This window comes from Trachurus japonicus, chromosome 13 (genome assembly GCF_045865225.1).
Source record: "Trachurus japonicus isolate A0001 chromosome 13, Traja_1.0".
Lineage (NCBI taxonomy): Eukaryota > Metazoa > Chordata > Actinopteri > Carangiformes > Carangidae > Trachurus > Trachurus japonicus.
Genome location: NC_140919.1, coordinates 39,774,980 through 39,797,918, shown reverse-complemented (window position 1 = coordinate 39,797,918; position 22,939 = coordinate 39,774,980). Strand labels below are relative to the sequence as shown.

The following is a 22,939-nucleotide window of genomic DNA, read 5'->3' as shown; positions in this document are numbered from 1 at the left end:
GGTCCTTCTGGGATAGAGTGGGTGGGCTGTGTTTATGTGTGACTGTAGCTTATGTTCTTTCTTTATCTGGAGACGCGTTCTGTTTCATAACTTGCTCGCTCTCAGTGGCATGCAAAAGTTTGGCCACCCCTGGTCAAAATTTCTGTTAATGGGATAGTTCAACATTTTGGAAAATTGGCTCAAAGCCATAATCCCTAAAGTCTAAGGAGTAGGTTTGTTATCTTTATTTGTCGGTGCAAGCTATTTTTAGAACGTTGCGAGCTGCTCAGAGCTACGCTACAGAGGCTAATGGGATTTCTTGGTTTCCCTCATCAAACTCATCAACTACACACAACAACTTCAAAACGCTCTGGTGGACAAGTTGTGACCTGCACATTCACCACGCTATGAGATAATAACAGAACGTTATGAGACTGAGTTGTTTTCGAGGCAAAAAACTCCCCCTGATGGAACGCGCATCAGTGGTTGTGCATGAATTTACCTTGAAAACAACTCCATCTCGGACTATAGGGGTTATGGCAATGGGCCAATTTGCCAAAATGTTGAACTATCCCTTTCATGTGAAAAGTAATGCAAGTCGTAGATGAAATGAAAGACAATAATCAGTGTATTATAACTATGCAGGGTGGCCAAACCTTTGCTGAGGGCACTTTTCTGTCACTTTGAAAATGTAAAAGAAAAAAAAATGTTTAAAATGTAAAGGTAATGTGTCATCTGTAACTTTATTTCATCTTCCACTTGCTGAACTGTTCAAATTAACAGACATTTGGACCAGGGGGTGCCCAAACTTTTGCATGCCACTCTAGACTGAACTGCCTGCCATGAACACTGTATCGTGTTTTGTAATACCAGCAAGTCCTGTCCTTGTCCTCCAACAGAAAAGAGAGGCCTTCAAGGATGGAGATGAAAGCAGATGTAGAAGGACTACAAAAGGAAAGAAGAGAGGAAGCTGGAGCACAACAACAACACCAGAGAGGCCTTGAGGACCATTACCGACTATAAAGGGAAGAGCAGCCAAGAAACATCAGGTGACGTGGACAAGGCCAATGAGTCAAATCTCTCACACTGCAGGGTCTGTCTCTCTACTTCAGCTGCAGCTTCTCCTATAGCGTCGTCTCATTCACAACCTGACACTGAAGCTGCAGCTCCCTCCACACCAAGGTCAAGTCTCCTGCTCTTTACAGCAGAGGAGAAGAGAGCTGAGCTGAACAAGCTACGTACATCCTGGAAAAGCAAAAGGCACACATGGTGTGTGTGTGTGTGTGTCAGAGCCTGTGAAAGGGCCGTGCAGCCCAGCTGGCTAAGCCTCTCCAGAAGATCTTCGACTAGTAGGGATGGATGTGACAATAACTCTCAGTGAATCAATCAATCAATCAATCTTAATTTGTATAGCATTTTTCATGCCCACGGCAGCTCAAAGTGCTTTACATGATAAAAACAATGAACATGGGGACACATATATGGATACACATATACGTTCTCATACACACACACATTCACACAAGAATTTAAAAACACTGGAATTGAAGGCATCAAGGAAATGCTATTTACTTTATACTAGTTTGGGGGTCCTCGGCCTGAAAAACGTTGAAGACCACTGGTATAGATAAATCAAGGGGATAGGGAGATACTGCAATTTAAAAAAGTAGTGTTATGAAAATATAAAAATAATAAAATTCAGTTAAAAAGCCAGACTAAAAAGGTAGGTCTTCAGTTTGCTTTTAGAAATGTCCACATTCTCTGCTCTCCTCAAGTCTTCAGGCGGTCTGTTCCATAGGCGTGGGCCGTAGTGATAAAATGAGGCCTCACTATTAAACCATTAAACCAAACCATTAAAAGGATCTTAAATAGATGGAGCAACGAGAAGTGCCTCCTTCTGGACACCTCGAGGACTAAGGAGATGATCTCTGACTGTCGGAGGTCTACGCTTGTGCCAGGCAACATTAGAGGGAAGGACAAGGAGGTGGTGCAGGCTTATAAATACCTAGGTGTACACCTGGACAGACATGGATGCCATCTACCAGAAGAGGTCCTTTGACGCTTGCAGTGATGCTTTATTTTACCAGTCAGCGGTGGCCTATGTGTGTTTGATGCTGGAGTCCACTGGGGAAGCAGCATGGTCAACGAGGCCGGGGCAGGAGGGGCTGTACTTGGCCCCAGTCTGGACTGAGTCAGGACTGAGGCCAAAGGAAGACAGGTTCCCCCTGTTTGTCAGACTGAAGCCATTTTAATAAAAACACTCAGACTGTGTAAATATTTGGTGTCATCTCTCCTCTTCCCTTCCCTGTTCTCGTTTAGGTAAGTGTCCGTGAGCTATAAACACCTTTTGTGGATTAATATCACGTATCTGAGGAGGAAAGGTTAAATAGAAGGAAAAAAAAGATTTACCAGTCAGATAAAGCTACAATCTTGCCAATGCACAAAGTGCGATTAGTCAGGACTTTGCCAAGGGAGGTCAGCTGCCCTCTGACCTCACACCAACCAGTCGCATGTTTGAGAGCTGAACAGTCAGGAAGCATGCAAAAGTATTTGCGTATACATAAAATGCCACATAAAACGGTTTTATGTGGCATTTTATGCGTCGGGCACATGACTTGCGACATAAAAACATCACTTTTATGGCATGTCGTGTCTGATGCGCGTAGTCTACTGACACTTTATGGTGTGAACGTAAAACTTTAAACATTTCCTGGTGGAGTTTGTGAATGAACGCGTCTTTTATGTACCATGCGGCTCTGTGCCGTGCATTAAGCAGCCGGTTATGCATTTAGATGACGGGTTGCACAAGTGAATAAGAGAACAGAGGGAGACAGTGAAGGAGGCCGTGTCTCAGTAAAGTGAAGGTTAGCATATAATCATGCATCTGTATGATACCATTTAATGTAAAATGATGGCAGTCGCTCCAATGTCTTTTTAAGTATGTAATAAGACCGCTGGGAGAACACGGTGCCAGTGCCAAGCCGTCGGTACCCGGAGGAGAGAACAAGTGAAACAATACCTATAAGGTTACCATGCATCTACTGTATGGTTGTTCTGTAGCTCCATCATATGGGGAGTCTCTGTGAAGACTGATAAAAACAGAGACACAGAGGCACACTTGCAGGCACACAGGCACTGAGGCACTCAGGCACATGCACATAAATTTGCATGTACAGGCGTACTACACACACACACACACACACCCAGCCAAGCAACACATACGGAGTCTCACCCAGCCTTGAAATCCGTTAAGACTGGGGGATCTTGCAAAACAGCTCATCCATTCTGCTTTTGATCTATTCCCCATCTCCAGCCTGCAAAGTGCAAACCGAGAAAAACAAAAGAGGAAAGGGGACTGCTGTACGTCTCCCGGAGACCAAACAAAGGAGGATGCCGGTGTATGTTGACTGGAGATGCGAGAGTGTGTGTGTGCATCAACAAATTCAAAATGAATTTCATTATGGAGCCACAGATTCAGCACGGCGGGGGGAAGATAACTTTGAGCAGGTTGAAGCTTCAGTAGCATCGCATTAATTTCTCATTTGATCTCAGGAAATGTGATTGGTTGCCCATCCAGCAGAGTTTGTCTTCACTGGTACATACTCAGGAGAAGGCAGGTGCACCATGACTGGTTTTAGGAGGAGTTTCTCCAAGATGAATGGATCTACGTAAAAAAAAAAGCAAGTAAGAGTATGTCAGGAAGACGACAGGTATGATTTGTAAACAGCGCTGCCCAGCTGTCCCCCTGTGGCATGCATTTAAATGAACAGCTGTAACGTGCCAGCGACTCAGTCTCCACCACTGTTCTCTGCTAACAACGTCTCTTTGTGTCTTTGTGAGTGTGTCGGAGAAAAAAAGAAAAGGCCCTCAAAGCCGTACACTATCGTCCTACACAGGCAAACAGCGTACACGTGTTGTACGGAAACAATACATCACATTACACTTGTGACTTGTGATTATTATTCATCCACTTTTGAGAGAATGAAATGAAAAGAAATCTAATAAAAGTGACTGTGGGTCTTTTTGCCAGCAGAAAAGTTGTTGCTTCTCAAAATTCATAGCTTCTCTGACCTCCAGGACTGCGTGCAGCGCTCATTTAAATCACGACAGACAGCTCTGTGTGCTGGAGGAGCCCAAGCTGCTCATAAACCCATCCCCAGTTTTGCGACTGAGCAATCCTGACATTAGTGAGGGAGCATGTGGCTTTTACACTGTAACTAGACTTTATGTAGCTGTTTCCCCTCACATCAGAAACCTTTACTCCTAACAAGGTTAAGATTGTGAAAAAAAATATCAGTGTACACTGAAAAGAGAGCATCAACACGCTAGAGAGATTAAAGCAGCATAAAAGAAGCAGCTACGCCAGGGAGGACTGAACATGAAGTGAGTCTGTAAAATGTTGTTTGAGGACTTGATTGACGGAAAAGACGATGCTGAATCCACACTTTTAATTTGTGCAACCAGACGGTAGACTCCAAAAAAATAAAATAAAATAAAATAAAATAAAAGTCCCATCTGGAAAAACTTTCAGTCTTCACAATGATATGTGTGGAAATGTGGCGATAAAGGACACCGCACGAACACAACTAAGGAGAAAGCGTGTTTAAAGGATGATCTTTGCAAGTTAACGCGGCCCGACGTGCTGCAGTTCCAGTGTCTCCAAACATGAACTTCACACGCAAACAAACACATAAACACCATCTACAGCTGCAGAGTATACCGCCGACAAAATCTCACTGTACTGTAATGCTCAGTCCCAGCGCACTATGGGATATTGTTATTGGGACTTGGTTTGCTATGGATAAAATATTCAATAAAATGAAATATAAATATAAAAATCCAGGAAATAGAAGAACTCTATTTTCCCCTGCAGGCTTTATAGTCCCTTGATCTGATCCTCAGAGATGCTCTGCAACTTTTCAGGGACAATTTTATTTAACTGTGGAATAATACAGCTGCATTGCATACCGGAAAATAAACTGAATTTTTTTTACACCGCTACTGTTTTTCTTTTCCCCTGCTGGCAACTTGCGCCTTTCCATTCTAGTCTTTGTCCCCTAATAGTCAATATTGTATACTTCCTTTGTTGACTCTCAGATTGGGTACACTACACCGGGAGGCTTCCTGCTTCACAGGTTTTAGATTTCACAAGCTTCATATGAATTCTGCAGGACAATTTCACTCTGAGCCCTTATTAATTTCTGACCCTGATAAAGCCTCATATAAAATGATTCATTGGAAAAACTCATTTTACAGGGCAGAAATGTATGTAATACACCGGAACACCTTGTTTTAGGAGGCCATCTGGAGCACCTCTGCTGCTGATTAAAGCCGCCACCTCTCGCAATGTAAAACTTGCTGTAATTATTGTTTGCAATTACGCAGCTGAAACACCGACACCGACTTGATTGAAATATGTTTAACCTGCACAGCTGGAGGAGATCAGTCTCTAAACTTACCAACCTTAGTGGGAAGCAGCTCGAGCAGGCAGCTCTCGTGCATTAGCCCCTGTGTATGTCTAACAGAGCTGGTTAAGATGTACTCATCTCTGCCGCAGCCGCAGCCCGGGGTAGAGAAACAGATCCAAGCCTCGTTGTGGTGTGCTGAGCTGCAACGGGCTCCTACAGTATGATGATGTGTCCTTCAAAGGTAGGGAAAAGGGTGGAGGCTGTAGTGTATTATCCACCTGAGCTTTTTTGCTTTAATATCTTTAATTATCTTTTGTTTTTCATGGTGTTTTCTTAGCCTAAAAGTTAAGGGATAGGTCAGAAGTAATTCACCATTTGGATAGGGACTTCATTTGTGATAAGTAACAGTTTATAGTTAAATGGAATAAATATAAACAAATTCAGATGTTACAAGAGAAAAGGCACACGCATACATTTACAGCAAGATGTTTAGATTAGGTGTCTAGTAGTAGTGTGGATTATATCCTGAGAAATGTGTTTCTTGTCATCTACCCATCTCTGTGGGTCATACTTTTTGGGGATACTTGACACTGTATCTATGTTTAAGTTCGCTCGGTCAAGAGGTTAAATGTCAGAAGGCATAGGCTAGATTCTGTTTTTAGATCCTGTCTTTGTCTGACCATCTTGGTCAAACATTTCCTTCTGTGGGAGAAGGTGGAGAATTAGAAAACATATATAAGGTTAGAGCTTTAGGCCCAGAGGGAGAGATCTCATATTGGACCAGAGATGCTCCACGATTCGACATTTTTGTGCACTGTTCTTCTTCTTGTAATAAACTCTTTTTGAATGCAAGAAAAGACGTGTCGGCGGTGATCCCTTCTCTTCATCAACACATCAATATACCACAAGGCCATCATGAATCATGAATCTGTCAACCTGCTGCATGTGCACTCTCCCCCACCTCTCCCTTGCTGTACCTGTACCCTCCCTCCTTTCTTCATATGGTAAGCATAGGGAGTGCATCTGCATCCACAGCAGTGGGGGCAGCTGGAGTTATAGTGTACTCAGAGACAGGGTGGGAGCAAAGGAGAGAAAAAGGGGAGGGGAGGGAAAAAAAGCAGATTGCCATAATAACCACAGGAGCAACGCTGACAGGAAATAAATAAATCCAATGGAAAAAAAGAGGAAAATTGAATGAGTACATTCACCCTTTAACTGGAGGAAGTCTTGTGTAAATAACAGCACTCAAATCATTTCATGCAGATTGAAGGGGTGCTCGTTCACTATGTATCTATGTGTGTGTGTGTGTGTGTGTGTGTGTGTGTGTACGTGCCTGTGGGTGCGTTTACGATATTCCAGGTGCCCTGCATTCCCTCAGATACAGGGAAGCAGAGGAGGATAAAAGAATCTGCCTTTGTTTACCACCTCCATCCCCTGGCTTCACCTCGGAAGGACACAACTAAACTTTAGGAAAAGAAAAATTAAATGATAGCAGCTTGTGGCTGTAAAGTAGTCACCATCATCGCATTAAAGTTGCAAGTTTACATCTTTGTTTGTCCTTACTGATATAAAACTGGTATATATAATATATATAGAAAAAACTTTGACAGTATTTATGAGTTGAATTTATGACACGAATATTAAGTGTATTTGCAGAATATTACGAAGTCACAGTGAAGTTGCATTTTTCAATTTTACCTTTATCTGGATGGGACAGTGGAGAGGGAAAGGGGATGACGTGCAGCAAAGGGCCGCAGGTCAGATTCCAGCCCATGGCTGCTGCAGTGAGGACAAAGCTCATCTCTCTGTTGTCTAACCATGACCTTTGATCTTTCACCAACAAACTCTAATAATCCCTTCTTCCTGGAGTCCAACTGAATGAAAGTCCATTAAAGCTTTCCTGAGATATTGTGTTCACAACAATGGGAAAGACGAGAAGCTAAAAACATAATACCTCCAGCTGTGGATGTCGCCATTGCCGGCGTGAAAAGCAATCTGGTTGTAAATGCTCTCATGATAGGTCAGGAAATTGGCGAGGATGTAGTAGGGGCATGGTCTGGATGATTTAACAGTTTATTGATGATCTCTTCACAAAGATCCACTATAGAACATGGGACTAAACCATGTGGGAGGGAGACACTGTAAAAAAAAAAAATCAATATCCAAGATTAAAGAAGGTGTAGTGCAATCAAGAAGCGTGTTTATTTACATAAGATGAACAAATGGGTTGAGCCGTGGCTGCTGCTCCTGAACAGATGTAATATAGGAAATGAGGCAAAATAATCAAAATGAATTTGATTGCGGTGTCGAACACGGCAAGAGTGCTCTCTACCTGAGCGAGAAACCTAATCAGTTCTTTGTGTTTAGGTAATTCACTCTTAATGCTGCAGCAAATGTAATCTACCCTGATAAAAAAGAATGAGTTGGGACATTTGCTTTCTATTTCAGTAAATCTGCCAGGGGGTTGTTCGGGCAGCTTGTGGATTCGCCTGGGGAGGGATAGCTATTATTTCAGTGGAAGTAATGGGGAAGAAGGAAAGAAAAAAAAGGAAAAAAAGACCTTGCTGGGAAAAGAAACGTGTTATGTTGATGGGATTAGGGGAGCAGAATTTGAAGATGGCATAAAACAAAGTGCGAGAAAATGTGCAGCTTCAGGGACAACTGGTACATCTACGGTAAGCCGCTGTCACTGCCAGAGAGCCTCAAATTCTTTTATGCCTCTTTGACATTTGTTTTACATTTACGCAGGGTTCAGCTCAGTCCAATCTGGCAAACTTCAGAGGAGCACATTGTGAAGAATGTCTGAGCTTAATCTGTTCTTACGCATTAACTTTTGATTGGAACAATTTGCTTTGAGTCATGCCACTGTCTGCCTTTGGCCTTTTTTCCCCCCCACTTCCGGCCGTACAGTGTCCTGTTGTAACCTGCTCCCTCGCCTCCTCTGTGATTACCAAATATGCTTGTTTCTCCGGTTGTTTCAATACAAAAACCCCCAATTAAGTGCCTCCATTGCACAGCTCAATTAGTGATTCTCTTCTCCTCCAGAAATTGGCTGCAATGCACAGAGATGAACATGCATGCATGGATGCTGCGTTCCTAGCGCCCCTGTCTCCTGCAGCCTCACACATCAGAGCCCTGTGCTGTAACAGGGAACAGCTTGCCTATCCCAAACTGCAATAATTACTCATTTTACAGCTTCCTCCAATTAACAGTCGTGCTGCTGTCAGTGAGCCCCATGCAGAAAATGAGGGCCGGTCTACTGAGGCCAAGGGGGAGAGAGGGAGAGGCTGGACCGCTCCGTCAGTGTTGTGTGTGCTGTGGTGCATTTGGCTGGCAGGCTGCAGTGCGTTTGTTTTGGGAAAAGGCTCATGCCTCTGCTAAAACATGCAAAGATGGTTGTGTGCGATTGTCTACGGAGCCAAGAAGCAGGCAGCGGGGGATCTGGCACCAGCGCCGTCAGCGTTCACACATAAGCAGCGACACGAAACACAACCACAAACATGAAAATCACAGGGCGCAAAACAAAAAACACACAGCCTCGCACACGCCAGCACGAACCAGTCTGGGAGTCTGCAGCAGTGTCACCAACACGGACACAGCTCCCGTCCACCTGACGCCCTCTGATGCCATTCATTCAAACAACCAAGCAACGAGGGAGTAACGGGGGGGAAACCGCTGCGTCTTTTAAAGGGAGCAGCCTGTGTGTGTGCAGAGGAACAGGTTGAGTTATATTTGCCATTTGTGTCTATCCAGAATGATTCTGTTTAACAGTGTACCCCCGGTGTTCGCGCCATCTGGAGAATATACGCTCAGAAACACGCTCACATTCGCACCCAGCAGACCTAAGATAGTTCCTCATATTACGCTCCTTTATCTAGCTCATTACACCGGCCAATGAAAGGAGGTAGAATAAAGGATACAGAGGATTACAGTCAATTCTATTCGAATAATATGATGATTAGTCACTCGGAGAAGAAATGGGGGTAAAGGTCAGCGATGTTGCCTGAAGTATTAGCAGTGGTGACAGTTAAAGTAGTGCAGGTACAAAGAGAGAGCCCCCGGTGTTAATGATGCTGTAATTTTGTTTTATTGTCTAAGCTTAATACCTTCGTCTTAACCACTTTCCTTTATTTCTTTATCACACGCCCTTTCTGTCTCATTTACTTTTTGTCCTCCCCCCTCTCTCTCTCTCTTCCTATGTGAATCCTTGTAGGCAACAGGTGGCGGTTGCAGGCTACCTACCTCTGCCCCAGCACGGACGTCGCCATGCCAACTTGTTACACACCATCGCCATTGGCCTACCTGGCTGTCGGCGCAGTGGCAGTTGTGTTTACAGCTAATTTACCGCGCCTGCCAAAAAATTTAACAAGTAAAGATTATTACATAATGCAATCACATCATACTCTGCAAAATAAAGTAGGCTAACCCAACAGTGATTTGGAATGGTGGTTTTCAAGCTTAAAGCGATTACCGCTGTTTTGCTTTTATGTTGTGTTTAATGAGTCATTTTCAGATGATATTATAGCATCCCTCACTGCGAGGAATGTTGCATGAAAACACAATTGGTCAAAATACGTTTTTAAGGCGAGACACTACAGGCAGAAACACTGTTTTTTCATCTGCTGATCAATTTTGAGATTTGGGGCTATTTGTCTGTCTTAATGTGTATTCTTTCATAAAAGTCGAAAGAAATGGTAGAAAATCCACATTAGGGTGGTTATTTTATTTCATTTTGTCTCTTTCGTCAGTGGATTTCTCCTAAATTCACCAAACGTTAGCATGCTACTGTGACATACTGTCATTTCTTCCATATCCACAACAATCGTAAAAGTACGATTTACATTAACAATCTATGTTTAGTACAAGTCTTTAACGGCTGTTTTCTCAAAATGAGTTTTTCCTCAGACTCTGAGCCAGAAATCTCCACTTCAGCAGCAACTACAAACACCAAACCTTTCTGTTTTATTCCTGTCTATATTCTGAAGGGTTTTAGAGAGGGGATTGTTGATATATCATTCAAAGCCTGATTTATACAACATTTCATTCCTAAAAACATGGAGAACTTTTTTTTTTTTTTTTTTTAGGGCTGGTGACAGTGTTTTCTCATTTACAGAGTGATAAAAAAAGATATACAAAACCCCCTCTGTAAAAACTTCTGAATCTAATATGTCAACAAAATAAAACAAGAATTTTGAAAGGGGCTTTATCCATTGTTCAGATTTCGATTCTGGAAATGTATGCAAATGAGTGCATATTACAGTAGATATTGCCTCATTTACATATTTAAACATAAAATTTGACAAAACTTGTAATACAAAAAATATTTGTCTTAATGTAAGTAATACACTTGGGAAGTTCCATGGTGATATCTGTAAGTTTTTTTTTTTTTACCCTATTCACCTGTAGTGTCCCCTCTAAACAAGACACCTTACCCACCTTGTCTACTGTGAATGCATATGAATGTTCATGGTGGTGGTCAGCTGTGGCTACACACGTAGCTTACCACCACTGGTGTAAATGTGGTATGAATGAATAATGGTTTCTGTAAAGCGCTTTATAGGGTGCCATGAAAAGCATATGAATCTAAGCCATCATTTTTAACAAGATGGCAAAAACATCTTATAGTTTTCTGGTTAACACCTTCTATGGTAAAATCTAAATGTCACATCATTTCTTAAATTGTAGAATTTGTGACTATGGATCCTTTGTTTTGTTTTTATAAGATCCTCATGGCCGAGTGCTGAATGAACTGGAATAGAACCAGTGAAGACTAACTGCTACTGACAGCTACAAATGTGGAGGTTTGATTTAAAAATAAAGCACGCATGAATTTCTCCAAATCCTCAGCGCTCCAGTGCGACCAGTGATTAATATTCTAATCAGAGCTGATGGCTGCATCAAAGATGCAAAGGCAAGTGCATCAATGACTGGTGCTCATTACTCATTAGGTTATATAGTAATACAGAAAACAACCCGTGATGCTGCCTAAATACATGCAGGCGCAGATAGATGGACAGAATGCGTGTGTGTGAGTGCTTGGTGTGTGAAAATGCCTCCTCGAGAAATTCAATTTGTGACTTTGATTGGCTGTAGAGTGTTGAACCCCCCGAGGAGCTGATGGTCACACATGCGAGGCGATCTATAGCGCAACAACAGGACTCGGGCTGGAGAGGATGGTGGGTGGTGCCGACTAAGGGAAGAAAAGAGGGAGTGGGCTGGAGAAATGGAGCTGCATACAACACGCCTCATTGCTCTCTATCTCCACAAAAAAAAAAGTGTTGGATGGCAGTGGCGTGTTCAGGGAGTGCATGGCCTTGTGGGGCATGGGCCACCCCTGAAATCTGATTGGCCACCCCAGGTGCCATCCCAAAATATGAGTGACTATATGCCCAGTCAGAGGCTTTTGTCAAGTATTGTTTGTTTTTTTCAAGAATAAAATATTGAGGTTTTCTATCACAATTGTTTGTTGCCACTGCTGAATTTTGATTAGTATGTCTATTTTTTCTTGCAGTGTTAGTAATTTAAGTAGATATGGGTTTTGCAAACAAAACCTGTGGGTGTGTGTAAGCGTGTGCACGTGCATACTTGAGTATGTAATGTGGGCGAAGGCGCTCATGCTCACGCTTCATGCCACCCCACCCCACCATAAGTCAGTGCCCCACTTGGGCCACCCCTATCAAAAATGTCTGGACACGCCCCTGTTGGATGGAGGCTGATGAAGATATTCTTTTCTTTTTCTCAGGTTGCATTGTGAATGAAAGATGTGCGTTTCAAGACACCGAGTGGGCGTCCGACACTACGATACCACAACCGAAGACAAGACGCAACGATCGATGTGCTGATTTGCCAATGTTCTACTTAACTCTGTGTGTGTAGGTGTAAGTGTGTGTGTAATGTATGTGTGTGCGTGTGGGCAACGAGCCACTGTCCTTATCACTGCCAAGGCCCAGGCACCTCCAGTGTCTGCCTCGCTGAAGCAGCCCCAACCAAACAGCATGTGGGAGGTGTTAGTCAACAAAACAAACACCAACCCCCATCCTGGCCCCCATCTAACACCTTGCCTCTCTTCATTAACATAACTGGCAGGGTTGCTTTATAATACTTTCGGTTGAAATCATCACATTAGGGCTGATAGCATTATCCTTCTGCTAGACTGGCCCGCTGCCAGTATAAAGAGGGGACATGGGGAGACACAGACAAGGTTAATAACGGCAGATGGGCCACTGTCTGACTGTTTCACAGGTTACTCAGGTAAGATTTTTCTCACACTCAGACTTGAGCTGGATCTGCTCTTTTTCAAGGGAGACCATCACACCTGAAAGGATCAACTATGTTTTTTCTAAAACAGTGGAAACAGAAGGAACTCACCTACCTCTCCCTGAATCTCTCCCCGTATCTCGTCTGTGCCGTGACGCAACGAGAGCTACTTTAAATGTCGTAGATAAGAACGCACAAACACAGCTATCCGCCGCCGCAGCAGAGTGGTGACAGTTTGTTGGATAATGGATAAGTTAATAAAACTGCATACATAATGCAGCAATGACAGAAAAACACAACACTTAGGGCAACAGGGAGATGCACACTGTAGCTGTCAGGTTGAGGGACAGGTATTTCCAGGGGAAATGCTTTTGCATAGTTCGGTACCGGCGCCATGGAAGAGCACAAACTTAAGGGATTACATTTATCTCTTCACATCAAGCATCAGATGAAATGTGAAATATCGAGTCCTGGCATTTATAGGAAAATACGGTTTTATGGTGTAAGCTGTGTAAAAGCAGAAGAAGATGGCAAACCAGAATAGTCGGTGCTATTCACTCATAATAGGATAAACAACACGTAAAAGATGCTGGCAGATAGTTAGCAGTAATCCTTTTATTGTATGGGTGGTGTGAAAGAGGCAGAGACAATATAGGGAAGAGAGAAATAAAAGGGAGATGACTATTGTATTTGGTTTAGTAGGACACAAACGTAAGTGCAGATGTCTGTCTGATTATTTGTGTGTGTGTGTGTGTGTCTAAGTGCAGATGCAAAGAGCTTCCTCCTTGTGTCTGCTCTCACTTTGACGTCCGTAACTGGTAGTGAACAAACCAGATTAGACATGTGCTCCCTAAAGAGCACGCAACCACACAATCAGCATATATCACGAAATTCATGAGGAAAAAAAAAGAAAAAGATTTCTTTAACCACATCAGCGCAGACTTATACATGCATTTGTTCAATCCCACACCCACGAGTGTCTTTACAGATGTTTTTCTTTCACGCTTCACATAACCAGTCAATAGGAAATGTAACAGTCGGTAAAGAATGACACCCATTACCCGCGCCCACTGATGTCATCGAATAATGGTTACACACCACAAAATGAAATATGTATGAAGAGTCTCATATCATATAGTACATACTGAATATTGAAATAAATGCTTCTATCTCCGTTGACACATGCACCCTTTATGTCCAAAGCACTTCACGGTCCTATATGGTTGTCTGTTTTTGAGTCTGAAAGCTCAAGCCCTCACTCAAGCTTCAGGCAAAATCCTTTTTATTAGAAAAATACATGTCGAGGCACAACTGTCACTGCTCCACACACAGCACCTGTGGGATTCCGCCACAGACGATATCAAAGACTGTTTTGGCATGAAAATAACAGGGCCGCTAGAAAGAAAAAAGAAATGTATATGTATATGTCTCATACATATACATAGACTTTTACTTTAATCTGTGCAATTTCCTCATCACTAGATTCGCCAATATAGTTTTATTCATCCTCCAATTCCTCAATGTTGCAAACGCTGAGATAGCTGTCACAATAAATCAGCATGCAAAATGGAAACTAGCTGGTTTGTGACTCATATGAAAGATGCTATCTTTATACATATTTTAAAAACCCAGGGTTACCCAGCTATTACCATAGAAGTAAACACGATCACAGCCAGATTACTTATCTTGATCTACACCTCTATCACTCAGGTATTCAGAGCTCCTGTTACTTTTGTGCCGATGTTTACCTCCGAGTCCTCTTCGCCTTTCCAGCCATCCCTGCATGCGCACACAACCTATACCGGTACTTTTTTTTTTTACTTTTTAACCTGGCGGATCAGCTGCAGATTTCTACCGCTGGTGATGGCTCAGCTCCACTGAAGCATTTGGAGATACTGTTGATGGATGGAAGAGTGTTCGGTAATCGCTTCGCCCAAACAGGTTTTCCCCACAGCCAGTCTTGGATTCTGAGCAATATTCCTGTCACCACCTGCCTGGCTGAACTCCTGGTCACTGCCTCTCCATCAGAAATACATGCACAACTACAATCTTACTCTTGTTTCTATAATTAGACATGGCCAGTCGTGACTATCTTGAAAAAAACACAGTCTTTAGACTTCCAGGCAATCGCATATTACAGATCTAAGGGCTTTTTGCTCGTGATTTCAATTTATTCATTCTTGATTTGAACCCTTTGACGTAATGTCACCAAGTCCTGAACAATAGATACTGTACACAGCATCTGAGCACTAGCAGCTCTGCCATCCATTCACTAACAGCGAGTACTCTAAGCTGTTCACAACCTCGTGCCTCATACAGTACGTTTCATTATTGACTGTTTTGTAATCCTTCTAAACGTGCTTAATGTATTAAAATTGCAAACTAGGCGAGGAGATGTCAGGGGAGACGTTGCTCATGGTGGTTTAGGGCGTAGGCTGAAATCCTTGGCGGTGCATGTAGAGTGTTTTCACCAAACAAGAGAGCAAAACAACACTGTTTGTGTAGGAAGCTTGAAAAATCCCAGCAACCATTGAGGCAGCACTGGAATGACTGGTATTGATCAATGCCACCCACAAATCCCTGCTGGTACATTTGAGCCACTTAGTGAAACAAGTCGGTGAAATATTACCTCAGGAAAATTATTCTACAGCGATTCTTTGCTCCATATCTGAAAATCCAAACAATAGCAGCAGCAGCAGCAGCAGCAGCAGCAGCTGAAAACCAAAGGCAAAACTGGCTGACCTCTTTTTAACCTAAATGTATTTAAAATAAATAAAAAGAGAAAACTTTCTTTTTTCACCTTCAAAGAGTCGTTTCCTATATTTGATTCTGTCCTCTGGCACCTTGACATCTCTGCTAGTAGGATAATGGGGATTGTCTGTACCAAAAGATGTCAGTTGAACAAGTGTTATCGCGGCTCCCTGCTGTAGGATCCAGCTCGCGTTACATCACTGTCATCAATACAACTGTAACAGAGGCAGAGCCCTGCTGGGATCTGGACTGTGCTCGAGTGCTTTGTGCTCAGCAATAACAGTTTTATTATGGCCAGTGTCTATCTAAAGAGAAAATGGAAGAATATGTGCGGGTCACTTCAGAAATACCAGACAATTTATATGTAAATTCCTTCACACCAATCACATGAACTTTATGCGGTAGCGGGGCTGCGCCGATGTTGCCTGAATGTAATGTATAATGCGTGATTAGTTTGAAGACAGATAATAACAACATCACATCCAAAGGAGTGGGAGTTACTTTACCTGCCTTAGGCCATCCTTGCTGTTCTGCATGATCCTCAGGGCGTAGTTCGACCGCTGGCCTTTGCTGTTGAATTCAATGTGGCCCGTTAGACCTTCCAATTCTACCTATCCAACACAGAGACAGCAACGTGTTAAAAGGTGCTTCCGTCTCCGCGGCACCTATTACAGAGGACACATTACTGGCTCACCACCAGCCCGTAGGAATAAGCCAACTTTAGAGTGATAATATGAAGATGAGGTCGTAATATCTTCAATTCACAGCAAAACAGGAGGGCCATTTGTCACGACCTCTTTCTGCGAGAAAGACGAGCGGCCTGATATCGAACACATGTCACATTCAAGTATCTGGATAGCCCCGATCACTTACAGCCATCTCTCCCTAATAGGAAATCACACTTTATTCACTGACAGCTCATCTTTATCTCTCCTCCCCCATTGTCTCTCAGTATAATGTAGAGTCGAGATAAACTGACCTTGTGAATGGGGAGTGTATTTTTTAAGGAAGATGGGAGCACAGGCTACACAATATTATCTACTGTCATTAAAAATATCTCGGCTCCAAAGTAACTAATTAATACGCAAAGAATGAAGCAATAATGAAGATCTCAGCGAGCTTGACTATCTGACATCATCTAATTAACGCTACATCCTGTCCTTGTTGTTACCGACAAGAGTCAGAAAACAGAATAAAAGACACACAAAGATGTGAAAAAAATTCAAACTTTTCAATATGATTGGATTTTTTGGGAAACAAGTTTTTCGGTTCGTGAGGAGGATCCTTGTGAGGAACCGGCTAGCTTGGCTCTGTCCAACGCTAACATAGCCCACCTACCAACACCTTTAAAGATCACTAATTAACACATTACAACACATTTTTTAATTTAAAAAAATAAATAATTGTATAAATAACAATCATTTGTGTTACTGATTTTGTTGCTTTCCTTGCAACCCCACGGTAAGACCAGGAAGTCATTGTCTGTGGTCACGAGATGCTAACGAGTGTGCTTAGCGAGCTGTTTCCCATTGTTTGCCTTTAAGTTATGTTAAACTAAGATACCTGGCAGTACAGTATAGCTTAATATGGAGCAAACAGGTATATTTTTGGTTGTCGTATATTCAGATTTCTGATTTGCAACAACAACAAGTGTAGATAACATTAATTAGATGCTGTCAGATTGTCTAATATGAATAATAAAGGTCTTCTTTGCCATTTTACTTTATGTGTGCTAATTGGTATTGTATAATCAAGATATTTTTCGAGGCATCAGATTATGATGTGAGATGTAATTACATATCGCATGCTAGCTTGTAGACTAGAGTTTGTTGTCTTTGGACAGATCCATGCGAGCTGTTTATCCCTGTCTCCAGTATTTACACTAGGCTAAGTTAAACTAGTGCCGGCTTTACTGTACAGAGCTGACAGTGAGATTGTGATCAACGTGCCCGTCTGATTCAAGACGGCAAAAAATAATCACGTTTCTCAAAATGTCAAACTGTTCCTTTAAAGATGGTAGCTGTCTGTTTCCATCACATCCGGCGGCGGAGGCAATCTTACCATCCTCAGGTAATTCATGAGGCTGGTGCCGTGCTCCCAGATCTTGGAGGACTTGCAGGAGAGCTGAGTGGCGCCAACGTTCTGGCTCCGGTTCAGCTCCTGGACCGCCGCCACCACCGCGTATACCGCATCAAAGAGCAGAGCTGAGGAGAGCTGCAGAGAGGAGTAGGGGAGGGAAAAGGTGAATACATTATGCACACACACACACAGAGACTCACAGACTCACAGACACACACGTTTGCACAGCTATCCTTGCGAGGACATTTCATTGATTTCCATTCGCCGTGAACAACCCTGACCTTAGCCTAACCTCCATTCACACCTTCCTCATAACCTGAACCGGGACTACAGGGATATCATTGTGCCTTATAGCTAGTTAGGACTGGCCTCTGGTCCTCATGAGGACTCCTGGTCTGGCCCGCAACAAGGTCGTACCAGACACACACACACACACACACACACACACACATACACACCAACATGCACAGATACGCATATATCTGGGGGGAAAAAAAGAAACTCCAAAGCACACCATCTGCAAGTGTAACATGTCAGTGGTTAGCGGTCAGTGAGGGGTTAACCCATCCCTGGAGTGTCAGTGAGATTATTCCATTAGATCATTAGAGAGACTCTGATCTGCTGACAGCGTTGAAAACCATCTCTCTCTCTCCCTCCGTCTCTCTGAGAGACTCTGTCCTTCCTACTCTTATCCCCACTGAAGCTGGCACACCCTGACTATTCCAATTACCGCCTGCCTCTCTCGGCGAAGGGCCGGAAAACAGTGGGAGAGGCAGCTTTCCCTCTCATCTCCCCCCTGTACAAACAGCCTCATCGCCGCTACCACCGCATCCTGCTATGTACATCTGATTAAAATGCATGATGCCCCACATTAGAAGGTAGGGGAGAGTCTGAGATTCACTGCTGTACATCTGTGTAATGGAACTGGAGATGAAATGGCCTTGATGTTCGGTGGATATTGATACGGGGGCTGAGAGGAGTTGTGATGGAGAGTAAACTCTGGAGTCCAAAGAGAATTACAATGGGGCATTAAACTGCAAAAACTCTGATGTATTACAACCTTGAATTGGCTAACGTAATTAGCGGATTGCACATTAAGAGCAATACCGCGAACCAAAACAGCCCGTGAAGACATTACAACCACGAGTTGATGCATAGAGTGGAGCTGTTAAGGTAGCATTAAAAACTGAAGGACAAAGCGTTAGCAGTATTTCTTCTAATGTTCTGCTGGTCTCTGTTATCATCTGCAGTGTGCGGCTAATAAAGTCATGGCATCTACTTGTCTTCGTTTCACTCTGGAAGTCTTGCTTTCCCGGCTCACTAACTTTCACTGTAGCATACAGAGCAGCTGGTTGTTAAATTGGTTTTATATGACTCATAGCAGGCCTGGACCTTTTGTCGGTTTTGTTTAATTTCTGGATGAATTTTTTTTGTTTTTTTGTTGTTTGTCGGGGCAGAGGTGCCGAAATAAGTCGTCGACAAATATGTAATGTCTGGATTTAGAAGCCATTGTACATTAGCGAATGACAACTCCGGACTATAAATAAAACAAACTACTGTGCCGAGTCTGATACTTTAAACCTGTAACTATTTGAGGTTCAAGTTTTATGGTCTTAAAAGTCTGGTATTCTGACAGCATTTTTTTTTTTAATAAACACAGGTGACCTGCAGTCATATTCACTCGCAATAGCAGCCCCTCTACCCAGGTGGGCTACTATTTTAAGCCTGAAATAGCGAGTAAAATAAAATTCTATCACAAGCCTCAAGACAGCAAATAATCTCAGACTGGATTTGTTTGATGTTTGATGTTTGTTTTTTTTTAACCACAGCTGCAGTAATGTGTTGTGTGCCTGCTGATATTCACTCCTCAGATGAAGATTGAAGAAGGATTATCTGTGTGTTTTTTCATGACGCTCATTTAACGATATAAATATCAACACAGAATTAATTTCTCCTGCTAAACCTTCCTCTCCTATGAACTTGCCCAGTTTAAATGTCACAACCTCCAATTTCACTGATAAACTCCTCGGATCAGCTGACATGGCACCAGTCTTTATCTCGGCCACAGTAAAACGCCTCAGCTCTACACATGTAAAGAGGTCACTTGTATGCAGCTGTTGCACATGTGAGCCCCCACAGTTACATTTCCTCCAGACCTAATTACTGTTAATGAAAAGACAGCATATTATCTATGTGCATGTCTAAATGAGTTAATCACTTTCTTGCACTGCCATCATCAGCCTTTATTCTCTCTAGTTATTAGCTAATTAGTCACAAGTCCTAATTGCTGCGGGCTCAGAAGAAGCCGAGTGACCTGCTGTGCACAGAACGCTACATTTTTCCATGCTGTGTTCAAACTCTTCTTAACCTGTTTCACCTTCCAGCTTGAGTGAAGCAGAGGGAGGAGATGGGTGCATGTATGAGCTCATTTGTTTTTCTTCTCTTAACTTCAAACAGAGAGAAGATTCATTCATTATTTGACTTTACTGGACTTATTGAGCTTAATGAAGCCCTCAAGATAACAAAGCTTTGTGACACTTTTTTTTTTTTTTTACTTCAAGTGATCTTGTTGGGTCTTTGCTATATTTGCTGTTTGTATTATTATTCACAATGTGAGAAAAAATAGAACTGCAAAACAAGAAAATGTCTACTTTATTTACTTTAAAGAAGATGAGCTTCAATATAAATATGCAACTTTTTATGTATTTATAACTTCATGTGTTTTATTCACTAATGAAAACAATTCCCATGACACAGTATCCACGTAAACATGAACTGTACAGTATGTATATGTATATTTATACTGGGTTAAACCGGCAGGAGACTTAAATAGACTCCTAATTCCAGATTCCTGAAGTACAAGCCTGCAACAGTTTTCAGTCATTGGTATGCAAACAGTAGCCCACTGAGTCGAGGCTGTTTTGAAGTCTCTCCTTCAAATATGCACAGCACAGTGTGTTAAATGTTGAGTCTGGTACTGTTTAGATGAGAACAGTGGATGATTTGCGGGGCGGCGGTTGTTGTGAAGGTAAGCCGCTCTTTTGCTTCTGCATTTCCTCACAAGCAAATTTAACAAGGAAGATGCCATTATGAACAAAATGAGGAGGATGCCAAACGCCGCTAATGAGCTGACTGGGAAACAACAACTGCCTAAGGCAACACCTGCAATTGCAGCAGTTAACAGGATAAATTTCCTCCTTGTTTATTTCACAGGTATTTTTTTTTCGGTGTCTTAAGTGACTTCAGTGTTGTAGCTGGTGAGTTTCAGATACAGCAGTATACTGGTAGAGTAATCCCTGTTTGCACTTGGTGAGGAAATAAATGAAAGAGGGTTCATGCATTATTCTTACATGAACCTGGTCTTCACAGTTTGTGTATGTGAGATTGTGTGTGTGTGTGTGTGTGTTGTATGTACTAACCGGGGTGCCAGCGAAGGGTGCATGGTCACAGTTCTCTTGCCAGGAGCGGTTGAGGCTTAGCACAAAATCCTGGAAGAAGGGATGAGTTTTGTTGAAGACTGAAAAACCGACGATGTTGACTCGTTGGTCCGCCACATCATCCAGTCGTAGTAAAGAGAACTCCTGCAGGGCACAATCAGAGAGAGGGGCAGAGAGGTTATCGGGTGAATCCAGTCGGCTTTGACAGGAGCTGTCATATTCTGCCATGATCGGCCTTAAATAACTGCAAATGATGTATTGAATTATTGTCAAGGTAAAAAAAAGGGGCATGTTGTTAATCAAAGGCATTCACATCCGATTTAATCTGTCTCATTGAGTTTTCATTAACTTCCATTATTCTGTCTGATTGACACAGGAAGGTTGCAACAATTTGTTCCACCATTTAGCTATGCATCACTGCACCAAATCATGCATTTTGCACCTTCCATATGCATTTTCTGACTTACAGGTCATTGTAATGAATAGCGGAAGCTCAGGGGCTAAAATTAGAGAGAGAAAACCAGGAGAAAAACTCAGACAATAGATAATTGGCAAAGTGAGATTGAAACATATGGCGTATTGAAATGCTCCAGGTTGGGAGGAGAGATAATAACAATAAATATATTCTATATATTTGTTATTTTGCTCTTTTTGCTCTAGGGATAAGCGGGTCTTCCTCCGTCTGGGGAGCTGCAGACATGGTGCAGGTGGAGATAGAGATGAGGGAAAAGCAGGAAAGAGAGGATGCGGGTAGTGACGGGGGATGGATGTATTCCTGAAGGTTAATAGAGGTGTCAGAACCCAGTACACCCTCAGGTGGAAGCCTTCGCCCGGCAGCCGGTTGTGCCATCCAACTTTTGACAGCCGGCCCAAGCCCAGTCTACCTAACTGTCTGTCACCAAGGCCAGGGACTGAAGATAAGAGGGAGTTGGAGGGGACGGTGAGCGGTACAGGGAAATAAAAAGGTCTGGTGTGGGAGGAAAGAGTTGGCAGTTGAAACGGGGACAAACAAGTAAAAAAGAGTCAGATGGTGTATGTAAATGTGAGGAATTAAAAAAAAAAAAAAAAACAGTTAAAAATCAAAAGCGGCGATCAAAGCTGTTCCTGCAACGCTTCAGACCTCCTGCCAGCCCACCTCGTGCAGGGTACCAGCCTTGAGGATTAGGTCAAAATCTCATTAAAAAATAAAAAGCAAAACAAAAAACAAACAAACAAACAAATCAAAAAAAAAAAAAAATCTATAGTCAGGTGACGGTAAATCTTGACTGGTTCCTGGAGATATCAAAAATTACAAAGTCTGAGGCAGAGCTATGTCGCAGCAGAAAAATGAAAGCAGAAAAATGTCCTTATTCATCCGTAACAGGAAAACGGGTGAGAGGGGATTATGCAAATCAGATAATGGACGTTCAGACGAAAAGAGTGAATAGGTCAGAGAATTAAATAACTGATAAGCAGGTAGGTAGGGAAAAAAACAACTCTCAGACCAAGCGTGAGTCACTGCACTGTGAAGACAGCACTGATACAAACTCGCAGCAAAGCGGTGGATACTGACTTTGAGTGGGAGGCCTATCATCCCCGGTGCCAACCTTCCACAAACCTGGAAACCCCAAATGGTCTGTTGCACTAGCTTGAAGCAGGATGCTGCTGCTGCATGTTAAAAAACAAGCACCTCAGATAACCTACAAATATATATATATATATACACTTCAGGTAAAAGAAGGAAAAAAAGCCTGTTCAGGACTCAATGTAAGCTACTGGGACATCACAATAGAGTCCATTATGGATGGCAGGTTATGGAGTTATAAAGACAGTGGAAAGATATGCATGAGATCCATGAATAATATCTGTCCTTGGTTGCAGTTCAGACTCTACGACAGGAATGATAAGTGCGATGTATCTGGAATCCAAATGCACTTTTGAATGGCACAAGCAGCATGCATATTTGTGCTTAGGGCCTCGGCATCTCCCAGACTAAAAGTCTTATCAGGTAAGAAATTGGAATTGATGCTCTTTCTTGATCCATTAGAA

The 22,939-nt window shown here is 42.6% G+C and overlaps 1 protein-coding gene across 2 annotated transcripts in view; it reads right to left on the bottom strand.

The window, feature by feature from the left end:
• The window catches only part of grik4 (glutamate receptor, ionotropic, kainate 4), a 271,682-nt gene that overhangs the window by 47,114 nt on the left and 201,629 nt on the right, over positions 1-22,939 (bottom strand). For both annotated transcript variants that reach the window (XM_085796529.1, XM_085796530.1), the window contains exons 8-10: positions 20,894-21,055; positions 17,457-17,609; positions 15,902-16,006 (exon numbers count right to left, since the gene is read on the bottom strand). In XM_085796529.1, the coding sequence (XP_085652655.1) occupies positions 15,902-16,006; positions 17,457-17,609; positions 20,894-21,055 (420 nt within the window). The remainder of the gene's footprint in view (positions 1-15,901; positions 16,007-17,456; positions 17,610-20,893; positions 21,056-22,939) is intronic.